Source organism: Hemitrygon akajei, chromosome 5 (assembly GCF_048418815.1).
Source record: "Hemitrygon akajei chromosome 5, sHemAka1.3, whole genome shotgun sequence".
Taxonomy (NCBI): Eukaryota; Metazoa; Chordata; class Chondrichthyes; order Myliobatiformes; family Dasyatidae; genus Hemitrygon; species Hemitrygon akajei.
The window spans coordinates 68,777,890-68,797,987 of NC_133128.1; the positions used below are offsets into that span (position 1 = coordinate 68,777,890).

At 40.8% G+C, this 20,098-nt stretch overlaps 1 protein-coding gene across 1 annotated transcript in view; it reads left to right on the forward strand.

Moving 5' to 3' along the window:
• The first annotated feature begins 15,940 nt into the window (after window positions 1-15,940).
• The window catches only part of scaf4a (SR-related CTD-associated factor 4a), a 79,644-nt gene continuing 75,486 nt past the window's right edge, over window positions 15,941-20,098 (forward strand). The window contains exon 1 of the mRNA XM_073045671.1: window positions 15,941-16,156. Coding sequence (XP_072901772.1) covers window positions 16,127-16,156 — 30 coding nt within the window. The 5' untranslated portion in view covers window positions 15,941-16,126. The remainder of the gene's footprint in view (window positions 16,157-20,098) is intronic.

Genomic DNA, 20,098 nt, shown 5'->3' on the forward strand with positions numbered 1-20,098 from the left:
AGATAGCCACAAAGCAAGAAACCCAAAAGAACACAATTAAAGAAGAAAAAAGAATAAAAATTAAAAATTAAAGACCAACACTTGATGATCAGGAGAAAGAAAAAAAAAATCATGCCAACAATTGCAGCAAACAACAACAACATTCCAAACCAAATTTGAGTCCTCAGATCTGAACCCTGGAGCAGTCTGGAGTTGGCCCAAACCCTCACTTATCAGTTTATCATATTAGTGGGCATGGAGCACAGCAGCCGGGGCAGTCTTGAGGAGTGGCCGTCGCAAGTGAAATTGGCTCTTATCCTGACACCTTGCCTTTTCAGTCTATCTGGGGCGGCATTTGAATTGACTCAACAACGGAACAGTGAAAGGCTCCGTGCCATGAAGAGAGGTCTGAAGATCCTGGAGAGCAGGCAAAATTGGCTCATGCCTCTGAACTGGGCTGATGTTTAAATTGTCTAGACAGCAAACTGTACCTCGCACTAGGACCCAGCTGCAGCAAAAGATTCTGGACCTAGACCACGCTGTCCAGTGACTCGCTCCAGGCCCAGATATCCCCGCCCAGTGACTCGCTCCAGGCCCAAGTTTCATTGTCCAGCAACTCACTCCAGGCCCAGATTCCATTGCCCAGCTCAAAGCTGCTCGCAAGCTCTTCAGATCAGCTCAGCACCCAAACCAATCCAACCTTGCATCCGGGCCATCATTGGAACATCTCTCTCCTGTCCCCGACTTATTTTTGGCCCCCAGAACAATCCAACCTTGCATCCCAGCCAGCTGTACAGGCATGGAAACTCCATCTACAATGATTCTGCAACACCCTACAAACTCAGTTAATCTCACAAACTCGCCTTGCCCCATCACTGTTTGCGGCGATACTTTAGCACAATTTGCCACAGAAAAGGTATTTTTAGTAACACGCAAAATGCTGGTGGAACACAGCAGGCCAGGCAGCATCTATAGGGAGAAGTACTGTCGACGTTTCGGGCCAAGAGGCTTGAATTTCCAGCATCTGCAGATTTCCTCGTGTCAGGTATTTTTAGTGATGTTTTTACTTGGATTTCTTATATTTTTGACTACCAGAAGCTGTTGCCCACGTTCGGTAGTGCCATCACAAAGTATGCATGTGCATTACAACTCTGAAATTTGTCTTCTCCAGATAGCCACGAAATACAGAAAAAAAACATAGGTTATCAAAAGAAAAAACATCAAACCCCTCCCAAGATGAGAAGGAAAAAGAAACAAAACTTGCACACCCCAAGCTTCCCCCCCCCCCACATTCTCGCTCACACAAAGCTAACATATTGCCCACCTGGAATCCCAACCTGTCAATCGGCAACAAGAAAGAAAACACAGAAAACTGAAGGAGCGCAATATAAGCTACAGTCCAATAATTACATAAATCTTAGAATTTTGAAAACATCCTTCCATCAAAACATCCTCAGTCCTTCCATGATGAGTGATCACCATCCTGCCGGTCTGCGGCCTTCTGAATGCCACCGACTCCGCTACCAACCCATTGACCCTTGGCTTCCATGGAGAGTGACTGCTGACCTCCTCAGTATTTGCCTCAATGCTTCAATCTTCCTCGACAGTTCAAAATGGAGTTGACATTGGCCCCGCATCCTGTGTCTGGTCTTCTCCATGGGGAAGCTCTCGGTCCTCTCCGGACACATTACTACTAATAGTACTACATTGACTCAGGCCTAGGAGGCTGGCGTCGGGCACGATGACGGTCTCTCCACTCCTCCCTCTCCTTCATCAGTGTATTCAGTTCATGTACATTAGCCACACCGCTATCTTCTAGGAACGTGTTGACCATGGTCTTGGGAGGGCACCCAGAGTTCATCCTCCCATGCTTGGGCTCCCATGTGATGACTAGACTGGCAGGTAGCTCAGGGTGGCATAGACAGTGCCCCGCTAGTTGCAGTCTTCTCACCTCAATTTTAGTAGTGAGCATCAGTAGGTCGTCACAGAGCTCGACTTTTGTCATGTGCTGTTGCCAACTCACGTCAAGAGCCATCTGGAGTATTCATGTATAGTAACCATCTAGTGACTTTCGCATGGTCTTGGTGAGTCTCTGGACACAGCAATGCGCTAGATCATTCGATTGACCACCAAACTGCACATCACAGGCTCCAACTCTTTCTGAACCACAATCAAGCCAAAAAGAACAAGCAGAAGGTGTATGTAAGGGGTTTCCTCTTTTATGTTACTGCTAAGGCTAATAAAATGGCTTCTTTGTTATGTTAAAAATAAAAATGCTTCTTTCTTACGGTAACTGCTGAGAAAGTGCTTTTCTCTCACAGCTTGTTTGGGTTATAATTACTGATAACAAGAATTGTATTCATTTGTAAACCAATTGGGATAGATGTTATTCTTTCTTGTGGGTCTGTAAGCTATTGTTTCACGGTCTTTGGGGAGAAGGCGTGATGGGGATAGGGAGAGGAGATCCGAGGCCCAGGGTCTTCGGCGAGAAGAGGAGACGAGGACAGATTTGTGTGGAGCATCTGGTTGACCACCGTTGTTGGTCCCAGGTGGCTGGTTGAGGAGGTCGGAGGGGATCGAATGGTGGCAAGAAGACTTCATCAACTGAGCTCCAACGGTTGTGCACGAAGTGGTTGAACTTTGATAAGTTTGGCGCCTTTTCCTTTTCCTTTTATATTCTATTTCTATTAAGTACATAGTTCCAGTAATATCTATAAAGTGTAATCATTTAATCGCATATGGTGTACTGTCTGTTATTTGGCATGGTGGGGACATCACACAGCATCTACACAAGCTGATTACCCAGTTTGGTGGGACCGAAGGCTGCTCCCCCTAGATGGAAGCGAGCTGAGCAAGCCTGAGGCTTACCAGGGGGCTACATGTAGAAAAAGTGAAGTAATTGAAGAGATCAGCTATCTGGAACATGTTGCTCGAGGAAACATTGTTCGCTGGTGCTATTTTGAACATTGGTAAGTGGGAGGCCTTCAAAGGAGAAATTTTGAGAGTGCAGAGTTTGTATGTTCCTGTCAGGATTAAAGGCAAAGTGAATAAGAATAAGGAACTTTGGTTCTTGAGGGATATTGGAACTCTGATAAAGAAGAAGAGAGAGATGTATAACATGTATAGGCAACAGGGAGCAAATAAGGTGCTTGAGGAGTATAAAAAGTGCAAAAAAAAACTTAAGAAAGAAATCAGGAGGGCTAAAAAACATGAGGTTGCTTTGGCAGTCAAGGTGAAGGATAATCCAAAGCACTTCTACAGGTATATTAAGAGCAAAAGGATAGTAAGGGATAAAATTGGTCCTCTTGAAGATCAGAGTGGTTGGCTACGTATGGAACCAAAAGAAATGTGGGAGATCTTAAACGGGATTTTTGCGTCTGTATTTACTAAGGAAACTGGAATGGAGTATATAGAAATAAGCTAGTGAGGTTATGGAACCTATACAGATTGAAGAGAAGGAGGTGCTTGCTGTCTTGAGACAAATCAGAGTAGATAAATCCCCAGGACCTGACAGGGTATTCCCTCAGACCTTGAAGGAAATTACAGGAGCCCTGGCAGATATATTTAAAATGTCAGTATCTACGGGTGAGGTGCCAGGGGATTGGAGGATAGCTCATGTTGTTCCATTGTTTAAAAAAGGCTCTAAAAGTAATCCGGGAAATTATAGGCTGGTAAGTTTGACATTGGTAGTAGGTAAATTATTGGAAGAAGTACTAAGGGATAGGATCTACAAGTATTTTGATAGACAGGGACTTATTAGAGAGAGTCAACATGGCTTTGTGCATGGTATGTCATGTTTAACCAATCTATTGGAGTTTTTCAAGGAGGTTACCAGGAAAGTGGATGAAGGGTTGGCAGTGGATGTTGTCTACATGGACTTCAGTAAGACCTTTGACAAGGTCTCGCATGGGAGGTCAGTTAGGAAGATTCAATCGCTAGATATACATGGAGAGGTAGTAAATTGGATTAGACATTGGCTCAATGGGAGAAGCCAGAGAGTGGTAGTGGAGGATTGCTTTTCTGCGTGGAGGCCTGTGACTAGTGGTGTGCCACAGGGATCAGTGCTGAGTCCATTGTTATTTGTCATCTATATCAATGATCTGGATGATAATGTGGTAAATTGGATCAGCAAATTTGCTGATGATACAAATATTGGAGGTGTAGTGGACAATGAGGAAGGTTTTCAAAGCTTGTAGAGGGATTTGGACCAGCTGGTAAAATGGACTGAAAAATGGCAGATGGAGTTTAATGCAGACAAGTGTGAGGTATCGCACTTTGGAAGGACAAACCAAGGTAAATGGTAGGACACTGAGGAGTGCATTAGAACAGAGGGATCTGGGAATACAGATACAAAATTCCCTAAAAGTGGCGTCACAGATAGATAGGGTCATAAAGAAAGCTTTTGGTACATTGGCCTTTATAAATCAAAGTATTGAGTATAAGAGTTGGAAAGTTATGGTGAGTTTGTACAAGACATTGGTCAGGCTGAATTTGGAGTATTGTGTGCAGTTTTTGGTCACCTAATTACAGGAAGGATATTAATAAGGTTGAAAGATTGCAGAGAAGGTTTACAAGGATGTTGCCGGGACTTGAGAAACTGAGTTACAGAGAAAGGTTGAATAGGTTAGGACTTTATTCCCTGGAGCGTAGAAGAATGAGGGGAGATTTGATAGAGGTATATAAAATTCTGATGGGTATAGATAGAGTAAATGCAAGCAGATTTTTTCCACTGAGGCTAGGGAAGAAAAAACCTGAGGACGTGGGTTAAGGGTGAAGGGGGAAAAGTTTAAAGGGAACATTGGGGGGCTTCTTCACACAGAGAGTGGTGGGAGTGTGGAATGAGCTGCCAGATGAAGTGGTAAATGCAGGCTCACTTTTAACATTTAAGAAAAACTTGGACAGGTACATGGCTGAGAGGTGTATGGAGGGATATGGTCCAGGTGCAGGTCATTGGGACTAGGCACAAAAATGGTTCGGCACAACCAAGAAGGGCCAAAGGGCCTGTTTCTATGCTGTAATGTTCTATGATTCTATAAATCCCCAGAACCTGTTGAGCTATATCCCAGGGTTTTGAAGGAGGTGGCAGTGAATACAGTGGATACACTGCTCATCTTCCAACATTCCGCAGAGTCTGCAATGCACTGGAATGTAGCATTTCTACTGGAGAGAGAAAATGGGGACATTTTGTTCAAACCCTCCTTCAATAAAGGCTAGTGTACAGCAAAATATCAGAGAATGAGCACCACGTATGGACAGGGTGGTGAGAAAGGTGTTTAGCATGCTGGCCTTCATCAGTCAGGGCATTAAGTATAGGAATTGGGACATTATGTTGCAGTTGTATAAGTTGTTGGTGAAACCATACTTAGAGTTTTGTGTACAGTTATAGGAAAGACATGGTTAAAATGGAAGGAGTGCAGAAAAGATGAGAGGATTCATTGGTTAGGGGAACAGACAAGAGGGTCTGTGGAAGAGAATGAAATTCCCAGGTGGTATATTGCCTCCCTGGTGTCAGGGTCAGGGACATCTTGGATCAAATCCATAGCGTTCCTAGAGAGGTGGATGATAAGCCAGAGGTTGTGGTACTTATCAGTAGACTAAGCCAGATCTATCATGAGCACAGCCCTTCCCACATCGAGGACATTCTCAAAAGGTGGTGGGTTAAGAAGTCTGCATCCATCATTAAGGACAGTTACCATCCAGGACATACCCAATTCCCATTGCTACCATCGGAGACGAGGTACAGGAGACTGAAGATCTGCATTCAGTGTTTTAGCCACAGTTTCTTCCTCTCCGTCATCAGCTTTCCGAATGCTCTACGAACCCATGAACATTAACTCAGTATTCCTCCTTCGCACTATTTATTTATTTATTATAAATTAAAGTAATTTTTTATGTCTTGCACTATACTGCAGCTACAAAACAATATATTTCATGACATATGTCAGTGATAATAAATCTTATTCTAATTAGGCAAGCTACTGAGCCAGTGAGAACTTCATACGGAGCAAATCTAGAACCCAAAGGTGTAAAGGGGCTTAGGATACTCATGCAGGAATCCCTAAATGATAACTTGCAGACTGTGACAGTGGTAAAGGAGGCAAATGCAATGTCGGTATCCATTTTGAGAAGACTGGAATACAAAAGCAAGGATGTAATGCTGAGGCTTTATAAGGCATTGGTCTGTGATACTTTGAGTATTGTGAGCAGTTTTCTGCCCCTTATCTAAGAAATGATGTGTGGGCATTGGAGAGGATCCAGAGGTTGTTCACACAAATTATCCTGGGAATAAAAGGGTTAACTTATGAAGAGCGTTTAATGGATCTGGTCTGTATTCACTGCTGTTTAGAAGAATGGGGGGGGGGGTATTGCAATGAAACCTATCTAATACTGAAAGGCCTGGATACAGTGGACATGGAGAGGATGTTTTCCATAATGGGGGAGCCTAGGATAAGAGGGTACAACCTCAAAATACAAGGATTTCCATTCAGATAAGGAAGAATTTCTCTAGCTAGAGATGATGAATCTGTGGAATTCATTGCCACAGTCGTCTGTGGAGGCCAAGTCATAATGTATGTTTACAGCGGAGATCGATAGGTTCTTGATTAGTAAGGGTGTTAAAGGTTACGGGGAGAAGGCAGAAGAATGGGGTTGAGAGGGACAATAAATCAGACATGATAGAATGGTGGAGAAGACTCGATGGGTCAAATGGCCTAATTCTGTTCCTATGTTGCATGGTCTTATGAAAGCATAGAAGAGAAATTTAAAAAATAAGAAAAACAAAGACAGCATTTGGAAAATATACTAGCAAATAAAATCAAATTAAAATCCCAATATGCACAAAGAGAATGAGCAGGGCATACTGGAGGCTTGACTCCACAAAAGATGATGGGTGGGTGTGGATAGGAGAGATGACACTACTGTTTCTCAAGGAGCATGTGTAAGGAATTGGAAAGGATAAACATACATAAGACAAAACATTAAAGGGTAGAGTTCCCCCTTACTTCCGCCATCTCCAACGGGATCCCACTACAAAGCACATATTTCCCTCCCCCCACTTTCCACAGGGATGACTCCCTATGTGACTCCCTTCTCCACTCATTCCTCCTCACTGATCTCCCTCCTGGTACTTATTCTTGCAGAAGGAACAAGTGCTACACCTGCCCCTACACCTCATCCCTAACTACCATTCAGGGCTCCAAACAGACCTTCCAGGTGAAGCACCAATTCACCTGAGAGTCTCTTGGGGTCATCTACTGTTTTCAGTGCTCCCAGTTAGGCCTCCTATATATTGGTGAGACCTGATGTAGTTTGGGAGGCCACTTTGTCAACCACCTTCACTCTATCTGCCACAAAAAGCGGGATTTCCCGGTGGCCACTCATTTCATTCTATTTCCCATTCCCATTTTGACAAGTCAGCCCATGGCCTCCTTTACTGCCATGATGAGGCCACTCTCAGGCTGGAGGAGCAACACCTCATTTTTATCTCCAACCTGATGGCATGAACATTAATTTCTTGAACTTCCAGTAATTGCCCACCCCTCTCCTTCACAATTCCCCATTCCTCTTTCCCTCTCTCATCATATCTTATTTGCCCATCACCTCCCTCTCGTGCTCACCCCCTTCCCTTTCTTCTGTGGTCTTTCGTCCTCTCCTATCAGATTCCCTTTTCTCCAGTCCTTTATCTCTTTCTCCAAACAATTTCCCAGCTCTTTACGTCACCCCTTCACCTATCACCTGCCACCTTGTACTTCTTCGTCCCCTCCCTCCATCTCATAGTCCTTCCTCTTTCCTTTTCAGTCCTGATGAAGGGACTCGGCTAAAAATATTGACTGTTTACTCTTTTCCATAGATGCTGCCTGGCCTGCTGAGTTCCTTCAGTATTTTCAGCATGTGCTGATGTGTGGCTTTGGATTTTCAGCATGTGCTGATTTTCTCACGTTAAGGGCAGAGCATCTTTTGATAAATAAGCCAAGATGAAATATTCCCAGTCTGAAATATTCCCCAGCCTGTTAAGAGCAGAAAGAGAGGAATTTGCTGAGATTCAGATGACAATTTTCCAATGTTCTCTGGCTACAGAAGACAAGTAGCAGTACTGATAGTCTGCAAATGGTGTACTATTATTTAGAAAAGAAGGAATTTCTTTTTCTTTTATTTCATTTTTAATGGGCTCTCTTGGGTTTCTTTGTTTTGTGGGTGTCTGTAAAGAGATGAATCAAGGTTGTATTTTGATAATAAATGTACTTTGAACTTTGAATAGATAGCTTTTTTTAAAATTGGTACTGATATGATAGACCAAATAGCCTTTCTCTTTGTAAATTTTCTCTGAAGAGTGTACATTCAAGCCAATTAAGAATTACAGTCAATGACCACTTTAATAGGTACACCAATCAGCCAATCATTTGGTAGCAACACATTGCATAACAGCATGCAGACAGTCAGTTGTTATTCAGACCAATCATATGAATGGGGAAAAATGTGATCTAAGTGACTTTGACTGTGGAATGATGTTTAGTGCCAGACGGGGTGGTTTGAGTATTTCAGAAACTGCTGATCTCCTGTGATTTTCACACACAACAGTCTTTAGAATTTACAGAGAATGGTGTGAAAAACAAAAAAAAAATCCAGTGAGCAGCAGTTCTTTGGACAAAAATGCTTTGTGAATGAGAGAGGTTAGACAAAAATTACCAGAATGGGTCAAACTGACAGGAAGGCAACAGTGACTCAAATACCCATGTGTTACTACAGTGGTGTGCAGAAGAGCATTTCAGAACACACATGTTGAACCCTGAAGTGGATGGGCTACAGCAGCAGAAGACTGCCCCAGGTTCCATTCCTGTACCTAATAAAGTGGCCACTGAATATATATTGTATATATTGGTTCTAGCATTTTCATTCCTAAGTATTATAGAGAAATGCAGCATGCAAGCAGACCTTCCGGCCTGACCATTCAAATATCTAGCTGAGGTAGTCTCATTTGCCTGCATTTGGTCCATGCACAGCCAGGCCTTTTCTATCCACATATCTGTCTCTTAAATATTGTAATTGTACTTGTTGTTTTAAGACTATTAAGTGTTCCCACATATGATAAGATGGACTTGACCTCACAACCTACTTTGTTATGTTCTTGCGCTTCATTGTTTGCCTGCTCTGCACTTTCTCTGTTGCTGTTACACCTTATTCTGCATTCTATTATTGTTTTACCTTGTTCTACTTCAGTGCACGGTGTAATGATCTGATCCATATGATCAGTAGAATAGACAAACTTTTCACTGTATTTTGGCACATGTGACAATAATAAACCAGTTCCATTTCTAATTATTACACAAAAATTCACTTGAATACAAAATAGTTGTTTCTTATTTTTATGTTTTCCTGGTTTGTTTTTGTCCTGTAAAACTTGCTCTGGTGGACATCAAGTATTTTCTTTATTGTGCCCCAATTTCCATTTCTATCTTGTATTACAGGACTTTTATATAACATTTCTCTTTTCTTTTCTTCCTTGTCTTCAGGACTTGCTTTATCACAGCCATTTAATACAAACTTACTGATTCCCACGACTAACCTGGATGATCTCAACCTACTTCTTTCCAGCATTTCTTATCTACTTCCATTTTCTGAAATACACTCCACAGCAGCAGAATGGAACAGCTGCACACAGCCCCAGCAAACCAATTTTATCCATAGCCTTGATGGTGCTTGTACGCCCTTCAGGGTTCTTCCCTAGGTGTTGTTTCTACCAGTCATGCTGATAGGTTAATTAGCTGTTATAAATTGCCCTGGAGTAGATGGGCGGCAGGAAATTAGTCATGCGTGGGAGAAAAGGATACTAGGAAATGGACTGATGAAAATGCTCTGAGAGCCAGCAAAGACCTAAATAAACCTATTTATAATTTCCCATGGATTATAGATTTTACAAATAGGTATAAACAATATATAAACAAATGGTGAATCTGCACAAGTCATTTTTTAGGCTGGTTAGAATAGTTTTCAGTTTGGTGGCTTGGTTTTAGGAAAGATGTAAAGATGGAGTATTTGCGTACTTCGAGTTTCAGTCCTTACGACATTAATTTCAACTGCTTGGATTGTCTGTCCTTTTTTTTAGATTATCCTTTGGAATTACTCTGCCCCAGTAAAGATGTTTAACCATTCAGAGGTTGTTCCCATTGTAGATATATAACTCAATGAAATCATTGTCAGAATCAGAATATTGAAGTGAACAATGTCATTGTAGCTATTGAAATTGTATTGAATCACCTGCTACCTTTATTCTTCAGAGGATAAAAACTTGATGTACAGTAAGTGTGCAAGACTCGACTGAGACGGTCTCCAGGAGAATGCTTGATTGTCATGATAAATAAAGACCATTTATATCAACCAGTGTCTCTCCAGTGACTCAATTCATTGGACAGAGAATCAGAATCAGGTTTAATATCACCTGCATATGTTGTGAAATCTGTTAACTTTGCAGCAGCAGTACAATGCCATACATGATAATAGAGAGAAAAAGGAAACTGTGAATTACAGTAAGTGTAATATAAATATATGTATTAGTTAAATTAAACAAGTAGTGCAAAAAATAGGGCAAAAAGTAGTGAGGTAGAGTTCATGGGTTCAATGTCCCTTCAGAAATCGGATGGCAGGAGGAAGAAGCTGTTCCTGAACCACTGAGTGTGTGCCTTCAGGCTTCTGTACCTCCTTCCTGATGGTAGCAATGAGAAGAGGCTATGTTCTGGGTGCTGGAGGTCCTTCATGATAGATGCTGGCTTTCTGAACCACCACTCCTTGAAGATGGCCTGGATACTATGGAGGGTAGTGCCCATGATGGAACTAGCTAATTTTATGACTCTGCAGCTTACTTCAATCTTATGCAGTAGCCTCTCCCCACACCAGACTGATGTCTGAATACTCTCCACAGTACATCTGTAGAAACGTTTGAGTGTTTTGGTGTCATACCAAATCTCCTCAAATTCCAAATGAAAAACAGTCACAATGTTGCCTTCGTTATTAGCTGTGTCAACGCGTTGGGTCCAAGTTAAGTCCTTAGAGATATTGACACCCAAGAACATAGATAGATTGAAGGAGAGGGGTGTAGGGTCTCTCTTTATCATTTCAGGAGAAGCAGATAGGAGTCTGAGGGTTTGCTGAGAGGCATTATTTATTAAGGAAAAACAGATAGATTTTGACCCTTTTCACAAAGAAAAAAACTACGAAGCGTTGATAAATACATTGAAAGGCTTTGATGATTTCTAATTGGATAAGAGTATATTTTCACAAATTTTACTGATGAAAATCTAAGGCAACTAAAAGAGATGCTTTTTTTACAGACAGTTTTTCAAGAGCTCCATAGATTGAGTCCATAGTAACTTTTGAAGGAAAAGAGAATACTAATTTTAAGAGAAACAATGGTAGGCTGTAGGAAAAGGTGAATAACTTGCTCTTTTAGAGAGAAGTCCTTCTCTATGCTGCTGGTCTCCATACTTTATAATTCTCCCGGTGTCCAGTGTTAGATGGTACAAAGGATAAGTTAGTTATATCAATGTAAGTTCTGAAACTTAGGAATTTCATATTTCTTACCCAAATGGATAAAAAGAAGCAAAGCTGTATCTAAGTGCCAATTACTTGAAGTTAAATACTAATCTTGAAGAATTAAAAGCAGTTTAAATTTTTTGAGATTTTGAATTTATGAAAGAACTGTTAGTGAGTAGCCAGCAATGACAAACAAAGTGCCAGCTATGATACCTTTGGCATTCATAAATCAAAGTATTGATTAGAGGTGTTGGGATGTTATGTTGAAGTCGTATAAGACATTGGTGTGGCCTAATTTGGAATATGTGTCCAGTTCTGGTCACCTTCCTGCAAGAAAGATGTTGATAAAGTAAAAGAGTTCAGATAGTATTTACAAGGATGCTGTTAGAACATGAGGTCCTGAGTTATAGGGAAAAGATGAATAGATTAGGACTTTATCCCCTGCAGCATAGGAGAATGAGGAGAGATTTGACAAAGGCATACAAAATTATGAAGGGAATCCATGGTCGGCTGGATATTTAAACGATTTATCTTTGATTTTCATTTCAGTTTTAGAATTTCCAATAACATACAATAAAACTCAGAAGTTACTGGAAACATCTAGCTAGAATGCTAAAAAAATGAAACTAGAATACAAAAACCACAAAAATGTTACAGTAGAGAAGTTGGCAGGCTGATTGAGGCCTATTAAGCCTGTGCCAGTTCAATGCGAAATTGATCCATATGACACAAAATGCTGGATGAACTCAGCAGCTCAGGCACCAACTATGGAAAGGAATCTGTTCCGATTGTCTGCTGTATCTGGTGGTCCCAATGTGTCCTCCCCTACATTGGTGAGACCTGACGTAGATTGGAGGACTGCTTTGTTGAGCACCTTTGCTCCATCCACAAAAAGCAGGATTTCCTTTTGGCCAACTATTTTAATTCCAATCCCCATTTCCACTCCAACAAGTTGGTCTATGGCCTCCTTTTCTGCCACGATGAGGTCACTCTTGGGTTGGAGGAACATTGATTTCTCCAACTTACGGTAATTTTCTCACCCTCCCCATTCCCTCTTCTTCAGGTCCCCACTCTATCTCCCCCCTTACCTTCTTCTCCTCATCTGCCTATCATCTCCCCTGGTGGCCCCCTATTTCTCTTTCTCCAATGGTCTTCTCTCTTTTCCTATCAGATTCCTTCTTCTCCATCCCTTTATAAAGGGATCTTTCACTTCCCGGCCACTTACCTTATCCCCCTCCCCCACCCACCTGGCTTCACTTATCACTATCTAGCTTGTACTCCTTCCCCCTTCCCCCACACTTCTTATTCTGGTGCCCTCCCCCTCTTTTATAGCCCCAATGAAGGGTCTAGGTCCAAAATGTCAACCATCTATTCCTCTCCATAGATACTGCCTGACCTACTGAATTCCTTCAGAATTTTGTGCATGTTGTTCTGGATTCCAGCTTCTGTAGGTCTCTTGTGTTTTTGATCCAACAAATTGCACCTCCCCACCCTCTGTTTGAACCTGCAACTTTTTTTCCATTCAAGTACTTACCCAGTTTCCTTTCCGAACTGTCTTCATTACCCAACTTCTTCTGCCTGAGTTCTGCATTCCAGATCCAAACAATTCATTGACTTAAAAAGTACATTTTCCTCATCACTGCTGTTTTTTTTTGTCATCAGCTGCATTCTATGTCTGCTGGTTAGTGTCATAAAGCAATACAGCACAGAAACAGGCCTTTTAGCCCAAGTCCATAGCAGCCATCAACAACATGTCATTTACATGTGTGTTATTGAGTATACAAATAACTTTTTTAAAAATTCTCCCTACATTTTCATCAACTCCATCCAGATTCTACTTCTCACCTAGGTACATTAGGGATAACTTACACTATCCATTTAACTGACCAACCCACATATCTTTGGGACACAGGAGGAAACTGGGTTTTTGAAGGAAAGCTGCACTGTCACTGGGAGAATGTGTAAACTCTGTGCAGGCAAGACTGGAGATCAGTTCCCTAGCGTTATGAGGCATTGACTCAACTAGTTGCACCGCTGTGTGGCGAGTAGCTTCTTGGACTTTCCAACATTGATTTCTCATGATCTATTCTGTCTAGATCCTTCATTATCTCTGCAGATTGCCCTTTCACTTTTTTTGGCGGCCAGAACAGGATTCAATACTCCTGATATGGCCAAATAATTGCTTTATAGATGTTCATTGTGATCTCCTTGGTCATAACATCTTTCTCTGTCTATAAGGCTCATTATCTAGTAAGATTTCTTTTTTTAAATATTATTTATTTATTGAATTTTAGAAATTACAAGAATAAATGTAATAATGAAATGGTAAGAAAAGTGATATTAACCCTCCCCCCTCCCCTTAACCCTCCCCCCTTAATCCTTATCTAAAGAAAAAAAAAAGAAAGAAAGAAAGAAAAGAGAAGATCGCCTGGATATCGGAGGATCCCCACATGTTCCATGGAGTTCAAAATAATTTTGATATTTATTTTCACTTTCCCCAATTACTATAATTTTATCTTCAAAGGACCTATGTATCCAATCCTATCTTTCATAAGTATGGTGACCAAATTTTCAAAAATATCTCATATTCATTTCTTAAATTATACGTAATTTTTTCAAATGGAATACAACTATGTATTTCATTATTCCAACGATCCATAGTTAAATTTAAATCAGATTTCCAAGTAACTGCAATAACTTTTTTGGCTACTGCCAAAGCAATTTTTATAAATTTTTTCTGATACTTATTCAATTAAAATTTTGTTATTGTCCCTTCTTAGATTTCTTGAATAGCTTTTTCAATCCACTCTACCACTTTTGATCAAAATACACAATTTTTCCCCCAATTTTAGCCAAAATCGCACAAACCTTTATGGATGCAAAGTTGCCCAAGAATGGAAGAAAAAAAATTGGGATTTTGTATTCATAAAGATGTATTAATAAACTCAGTAATGGCAGACCAGCCAATTTAAGCTAATTTGTGCACAAAGTTCTGGAAACATTAATTAGGAAAATCTAAAAGAATGTATGCATAGATCCACAAAGCAACGACAAGGAAGTCACAATGAACCTTTAGGAAAATAGTTTGCCACAAACTGAACCCCACATTTAAGAAAGATGTAAAGGCTTTAGAGCAAATTCACAAGAGATTCACTAACATGATTTTAGGGATGCGGGACTTCAGTTACACTGACAGACTGGAGAGGCTGGGGTTTTCTTAATACAAAGGAGTGTGAAGAGAACTAAAGTACTTCAAGTTATTAAGGATCTAGGCTGAGTGTATAGAGAAAAATCTGAAAATAAAACCGCTCTGAATCTTAATGGTGCTGAGAGGAAAAAAATGGATGAAATGGCAGAGCAGACTCAATGGGCCAAATGGCCTGATTCTGCTCCTTTATCTTATGGTCTTAATAATAAAAGTAGGAATTGCTGGAAATATTCCAAAGCTCAGGGAGATGATGAGCACTAAGAATTTAATACATTAACTCAGTTTCCCTAGTTGCAATTGCTGCCTAACCGGCTTGGTACATTTAAATTGCTCTGATTCGTAGAAAGTTCTGGAACATAGGAGTGAAGAAATGAAACTGATTCAGAAGAAAGCCAATTGCTTATAGTCTGGAATAAATTACCGGTGCTGGTATACATTAGGGGTGCCACAGTAATGTAGCTGTTAGCATGATGCTATTACAGCTCCGGGCATTGGAGTTCGGAAGTCAATTCCGCTACCATGTATGAGGAGTTTGTATGTGCTCTCTGTGACTGGGTGGGTTTCCTTCGGGTGCTCTGGTTTCCTCTCACAGTCCAAAGTCTGTGATTGTGCATAAATTAGTGATTAATGCAATTGATTGATGTGATTAATTAGTCATTGTAAATTGTCCTGTTTGCTGGGGGGGGGGGGTGCAGCTGGAAGGGCCTGTTTCCCGCTGCACCTCTAAACATATAAATACATAGTAGTAGTATTCGGTGCTGAAGAAAGGCTTTTTGCCCGAAACGTCGACTATTTACTCTTTTCCACAGATGCTAAGCTCTTCCAGCACTTTGTGTGTTGCATTGTAGTAGTATTGGTGGTCAAGAGGGGGTTGGGCAAGTACCTGAAAGTTAGAAAGATAATTACTTTTATCTAGATGCGGTTCGAAGTAGGTGGACCGAATAAGCAGCACCACCTGTCGTGCTATAACCTCACTGCTCTTGGATCGCTTGTCTAAGTTGTGAGATATAATCTCTTAAAACTGGAACGTGTTTGAAGTTACTGAGACAAAAAAAAACAAGAGTAGGATTCTTTAGGATACAACATGCACCACCGAGCTGGGCAGCCCACCTGCGACCCGACCGACCCTGCCGAGCGCCGCTTCACGAACCCGGTCACCGGAGCGCGGGTGCGGGGACGCGCGCCGTGAGGCGGGCGACTGCACACACTCCCACAAGCCACCGCGGTGGTGTTGTGTAGCCGCCGCCGCCATGTTGATCGGGGCGCGTGTGGAGCCACTTTGGAGGTGAATGCGGATTGGGAGCGGAAACCGAGCCGAAGGGAGCCAGCAGGGCCGAGCTGAGTTGAGCTGAGCTGAGTGGTAGACAGCTGAAGGGACCGCGGAGCCTTTGTGGCACGCCGGACGCCGACAATATGGAAGCCGTCAACGCCTTTAACGACGAGGTGAGTGAGAGCAGAAGCCGCTCGCACCGGCCTCTTTCCTCCTTCAGCCTCCCCGAAGCAAGGTTTCCGAGGAACCCTGGGAGGATATCATGTACGATCTGGCACCATCGATCCGAATTCTCCGGGCGCTTGCTGCACTCAATCCGGCCGCAGTAGGCCTTGAGACCCCGCTGCTACCGAGGAGGAGCTGGTTAAGCGGAGCGATCAGAAGATGGAGGCTGGCGAGCGCGGCGTGTTATGGCGGCAGGCCCGGCTGGGCCGGGCCTTGTCTGCGGCGGTTGTCATATTGAAGCTTCAGAGTTATGATCGGAGTAGGTTGAGGAGGAGAGGAATGGGGTGTGGGTGGTAGGCATTAGCCCGGCCCTGGATGTCCTTACTCTTTTAGGGACCAGAGTTTTGCAGTGTAGTTATTGTAGACGAGTTTGGGTCAGGTTGCGTAGGGATTCTATTGATTTCCTTGTTTCTTTTTCTCTTTCCCCCAACATTATTTGTCGTGAAATCCTGGAGGGTATTGAATAAGTGGGAAAGAGGACAATAGTCCTGGATTTGTGTGTAATTACAGGATGGTAAACCCGCGGCCTGCAAATTTTCTGCGGTAACATCGCGCCAAATTGGTCCGCCAGCCCTTGTTTTGGCTTTTTATAAATTGTAAAACTAACAGCTGCCCTTTCGTGGTCCTATTTGTGCAATTTATTAATCAACAAAACTTGAAATGCTGCGTTTTTGTTTTGAAGGCTGATCTACGGCAATACTTCCTATAACTCGTTCTGTTCGCGCATTGTTGCTTATTCAGCAATAAGTATATGACAGTATTCAGCAGAAGTACCTGGACTTTTTAAACATCAGTGATTCTTTACTTTTAGAAGCGAATATGTTACATAAATTGAAAAAATATAAACAGCAGTTCTAAAAAATTATTACCATTTACTGTTGACAGGGTAGTTCAGACTTTTCAAAAAGAAATCTCTTAATTTGTATTTTAGCACACATTCGATTGTGTCAGTCTTTATTATCTTGATTTCATTAAATGCACTGATATCATGTGCAGACTTTTATATGTTGAATAAACATTGGCACTAAGTTAAGCCCTTGTGCATAGCAAAAGGTATTTTTCTCTAAAGACACAAAGTTGTCTTTTAGTTCACAATTGAAATTTCAGTAGATAGGTCATATGTGCTATTTACCCTATGTCTGAAACAAAAATGTCAAATATATAGCAGTTGAAAGGAATGCTTCAAGTTGAATAGAAAGCTGGTAATGTACCTAATTTCATATTCTATTTGATTTAGTGTGGTATACATTGCTGCAAATTAGAGTAATTAATTTAACATTAATCAAGCAATGTATGCGCTGTTCAACATTGTAAGGGAAAACAAGATTTTGGCAAGAAATGGATAGAAGAGGGAAATCTTAATAAATTTGATACAGCATATCCAACCAATGCAAGTTGTCAGTAGAAGCCAATTCAGTGGTCAGTTAAATAGAAGAAACATTGAAGGATGTCAGAGGAGGTTGAAATTGTATTTGTTATGCTGGTTAGACTGCCTTGATTAGTGCATATAGTCCTGATAACTGGCAGTTATTTGCTGACAGCAGTGTAAAGAAAAGCAACTAGACTGTGACTAGTGGGACTAGTTTGCTTGAAGAAAAACTAGAGTTTAAAGGAAGGTGTAAGAATAAACTGGGAAAGTTGCAGATGAATGTATGGAAAAATGTGAACAATATATGATATTTTCAAAGAAAATCAGGAATTGCTGTTCAAAATAGATAAGGCCAATATGGAGGGGGGGGGGTTAGAAATGAAAGATGTGCCAATTGATTTTCTGAATATAGTTATTGTGGCAGTCATGTTGAAATGACTATTCTATTGATGGGACAATTGTCACCTGTAGAGAAGTTTAGATGAGTCAAATGGCTGCCTCCAGTCCTGCCAAAGGATTTTGGCCTGAAACGTCGATCTTTTTCTGCCTGGCCTGCTGAGTTCCTCCAGCGTCTTGTGTGTTTTGCCTTCACTCATAATTGTTTTTGTGGTCTGTGCTTTGAGTTGTCTCCTGCCTTGTATAATGAAGTCCAACTCCTAGATCATAAGACAGCTACTTGAAATAATATTTTACATTCTGTTGAAAGTAACACTGAAGTTGTTTACACCCAATCTATATTGATATTTTGTGTGGTAAGGTGTCCTAGCATCTTTCACAAATGAGAAAATTTGCAGATGCTGGAAATCCAAGCAACACACACAAAATGCTGGAGAAAGTCAGAAGGCCAGGCAGCTTCTGTGGTTTAAAAAGTACAGTCAACTTTTTTCCCGTAGATGCTGAGTGATCTGCTGAGTTCCTCCAGCATTTTGTGTGCATTGCTTGGCTTAGCATCTTTGTTCTTTGTGAAAGCATTTTGGCAAGGGCATGTACTGTAGTTTTTAAACAGTGCAAAAGTTACTTTGTAATGAATACATTTCTTTGATTTATCGTATAGTTGACTCCTGAGGAAAACTCATGAGTTTTCTCTCTGTCTTAATACTTGTAAATCTCCTCTGGTCAGTCTGTTGTAGTTTAGATTTTCAAATTCTTGCATCATGGATGTTTTCAGCTATTTCCATGTGTTAACTTCAAATAATTGAAACTTAATATGGAATGTTTGTGTCAGGAACCATGCACTGTCTTCTCCTCTTTGGGTGTGTGGGAACTCCTGAGATTTCAAATTGATACAATTTGGCTGCTATTGTATGATAGACATTCAGTTAGTTCTGCTGTTCAGAATTCCAGGTAAATGAATTAGTGGTGGAATTATAAACAAATGGATTAGAATATCTCATTGTCTTTGTTCTCATGGCTGCATCTTCATTGTGTCATGAATGTTGTATCAATAAACCTGTATAATAATTGAAAAGGTAAAGGGGCTCGTATTCATTCAGTTGGTGGTGTCAGGAATGACTTGGGTAAGGAGGAGAAAATAGGGAAAAGACAAATTGTATTTATTTACTCAAAGTGTGTAAATAGTTTTTATTTTTCAGTATGTATTGTAGAGGAATTAATAAAGTGAAATTCTTAGTGTAAATGTTCAGAATTGTACTTGCAGAATTTAGTTTTGAACAGAAATTGTCACATCTGAAAATGGTTTTAAAATGGACTTATTTTTATAGGAAGTGCTAATTAAAGCATTATTTGACCTTGTAAAGATTTGAAGTCAATCCTAATGCTTGAGTAATGGAAAGGTTATACAGTAAAGTAAACATTAAAATATAGTTCTGATTTTAATATATAGTTAGAAAGGCTTTAAAAATTCTCAGGCCTGATATAACCAATGTTTACTAAAAATAAACTTGGCTTTAACAATACTCGTGTTATTTGCATATGTTTTACAACACTTGCATTTGTAATGTCTTCAGTGTAGCACAAAACATTGATAAGACAGAAGACATTCTGCAAATGACTGAAGAAATGTGAGCGGCATCTTGAAGGAAAAAGGCATGGAGTTTAGGGCTTGAGAAATGTTGGGGTTGTTACCTGTGGGAGAATGAATAAGCATAGGGATGAACAGGTAGTCATAATTTAAGTGCAGGTATATGACTGGAAGGAAGTAACAGCTTTGAGAGCGGAGTCTAGAAAGAATTGTGAAATGGAGTAGAAATTGGTGCTTTTTTAAACTGAAATTTGTTAATATTAGATTTACAATTAAGAGTTAACCTTGCATTAATTTCTATTTATAGAAGAAAGTTCCTTACTACTTTCATTAAAGATTGTTTACTAACAGTCACATTCTAAAATTGAAAGAAAGAACAATTGTAGGGTGAATGAGACAAGTGGAAGATGGGCAACTGGGTTTCAGATGACGGTGTTTGTAAAGAGTGAAAATGGGAAGGCTGGAGTAATGCACCCTGGAGGTAACAAAGGAATGGACATTTGCTGCAGAATCTCATGAAGGTGGATGTTAGTAGCACAG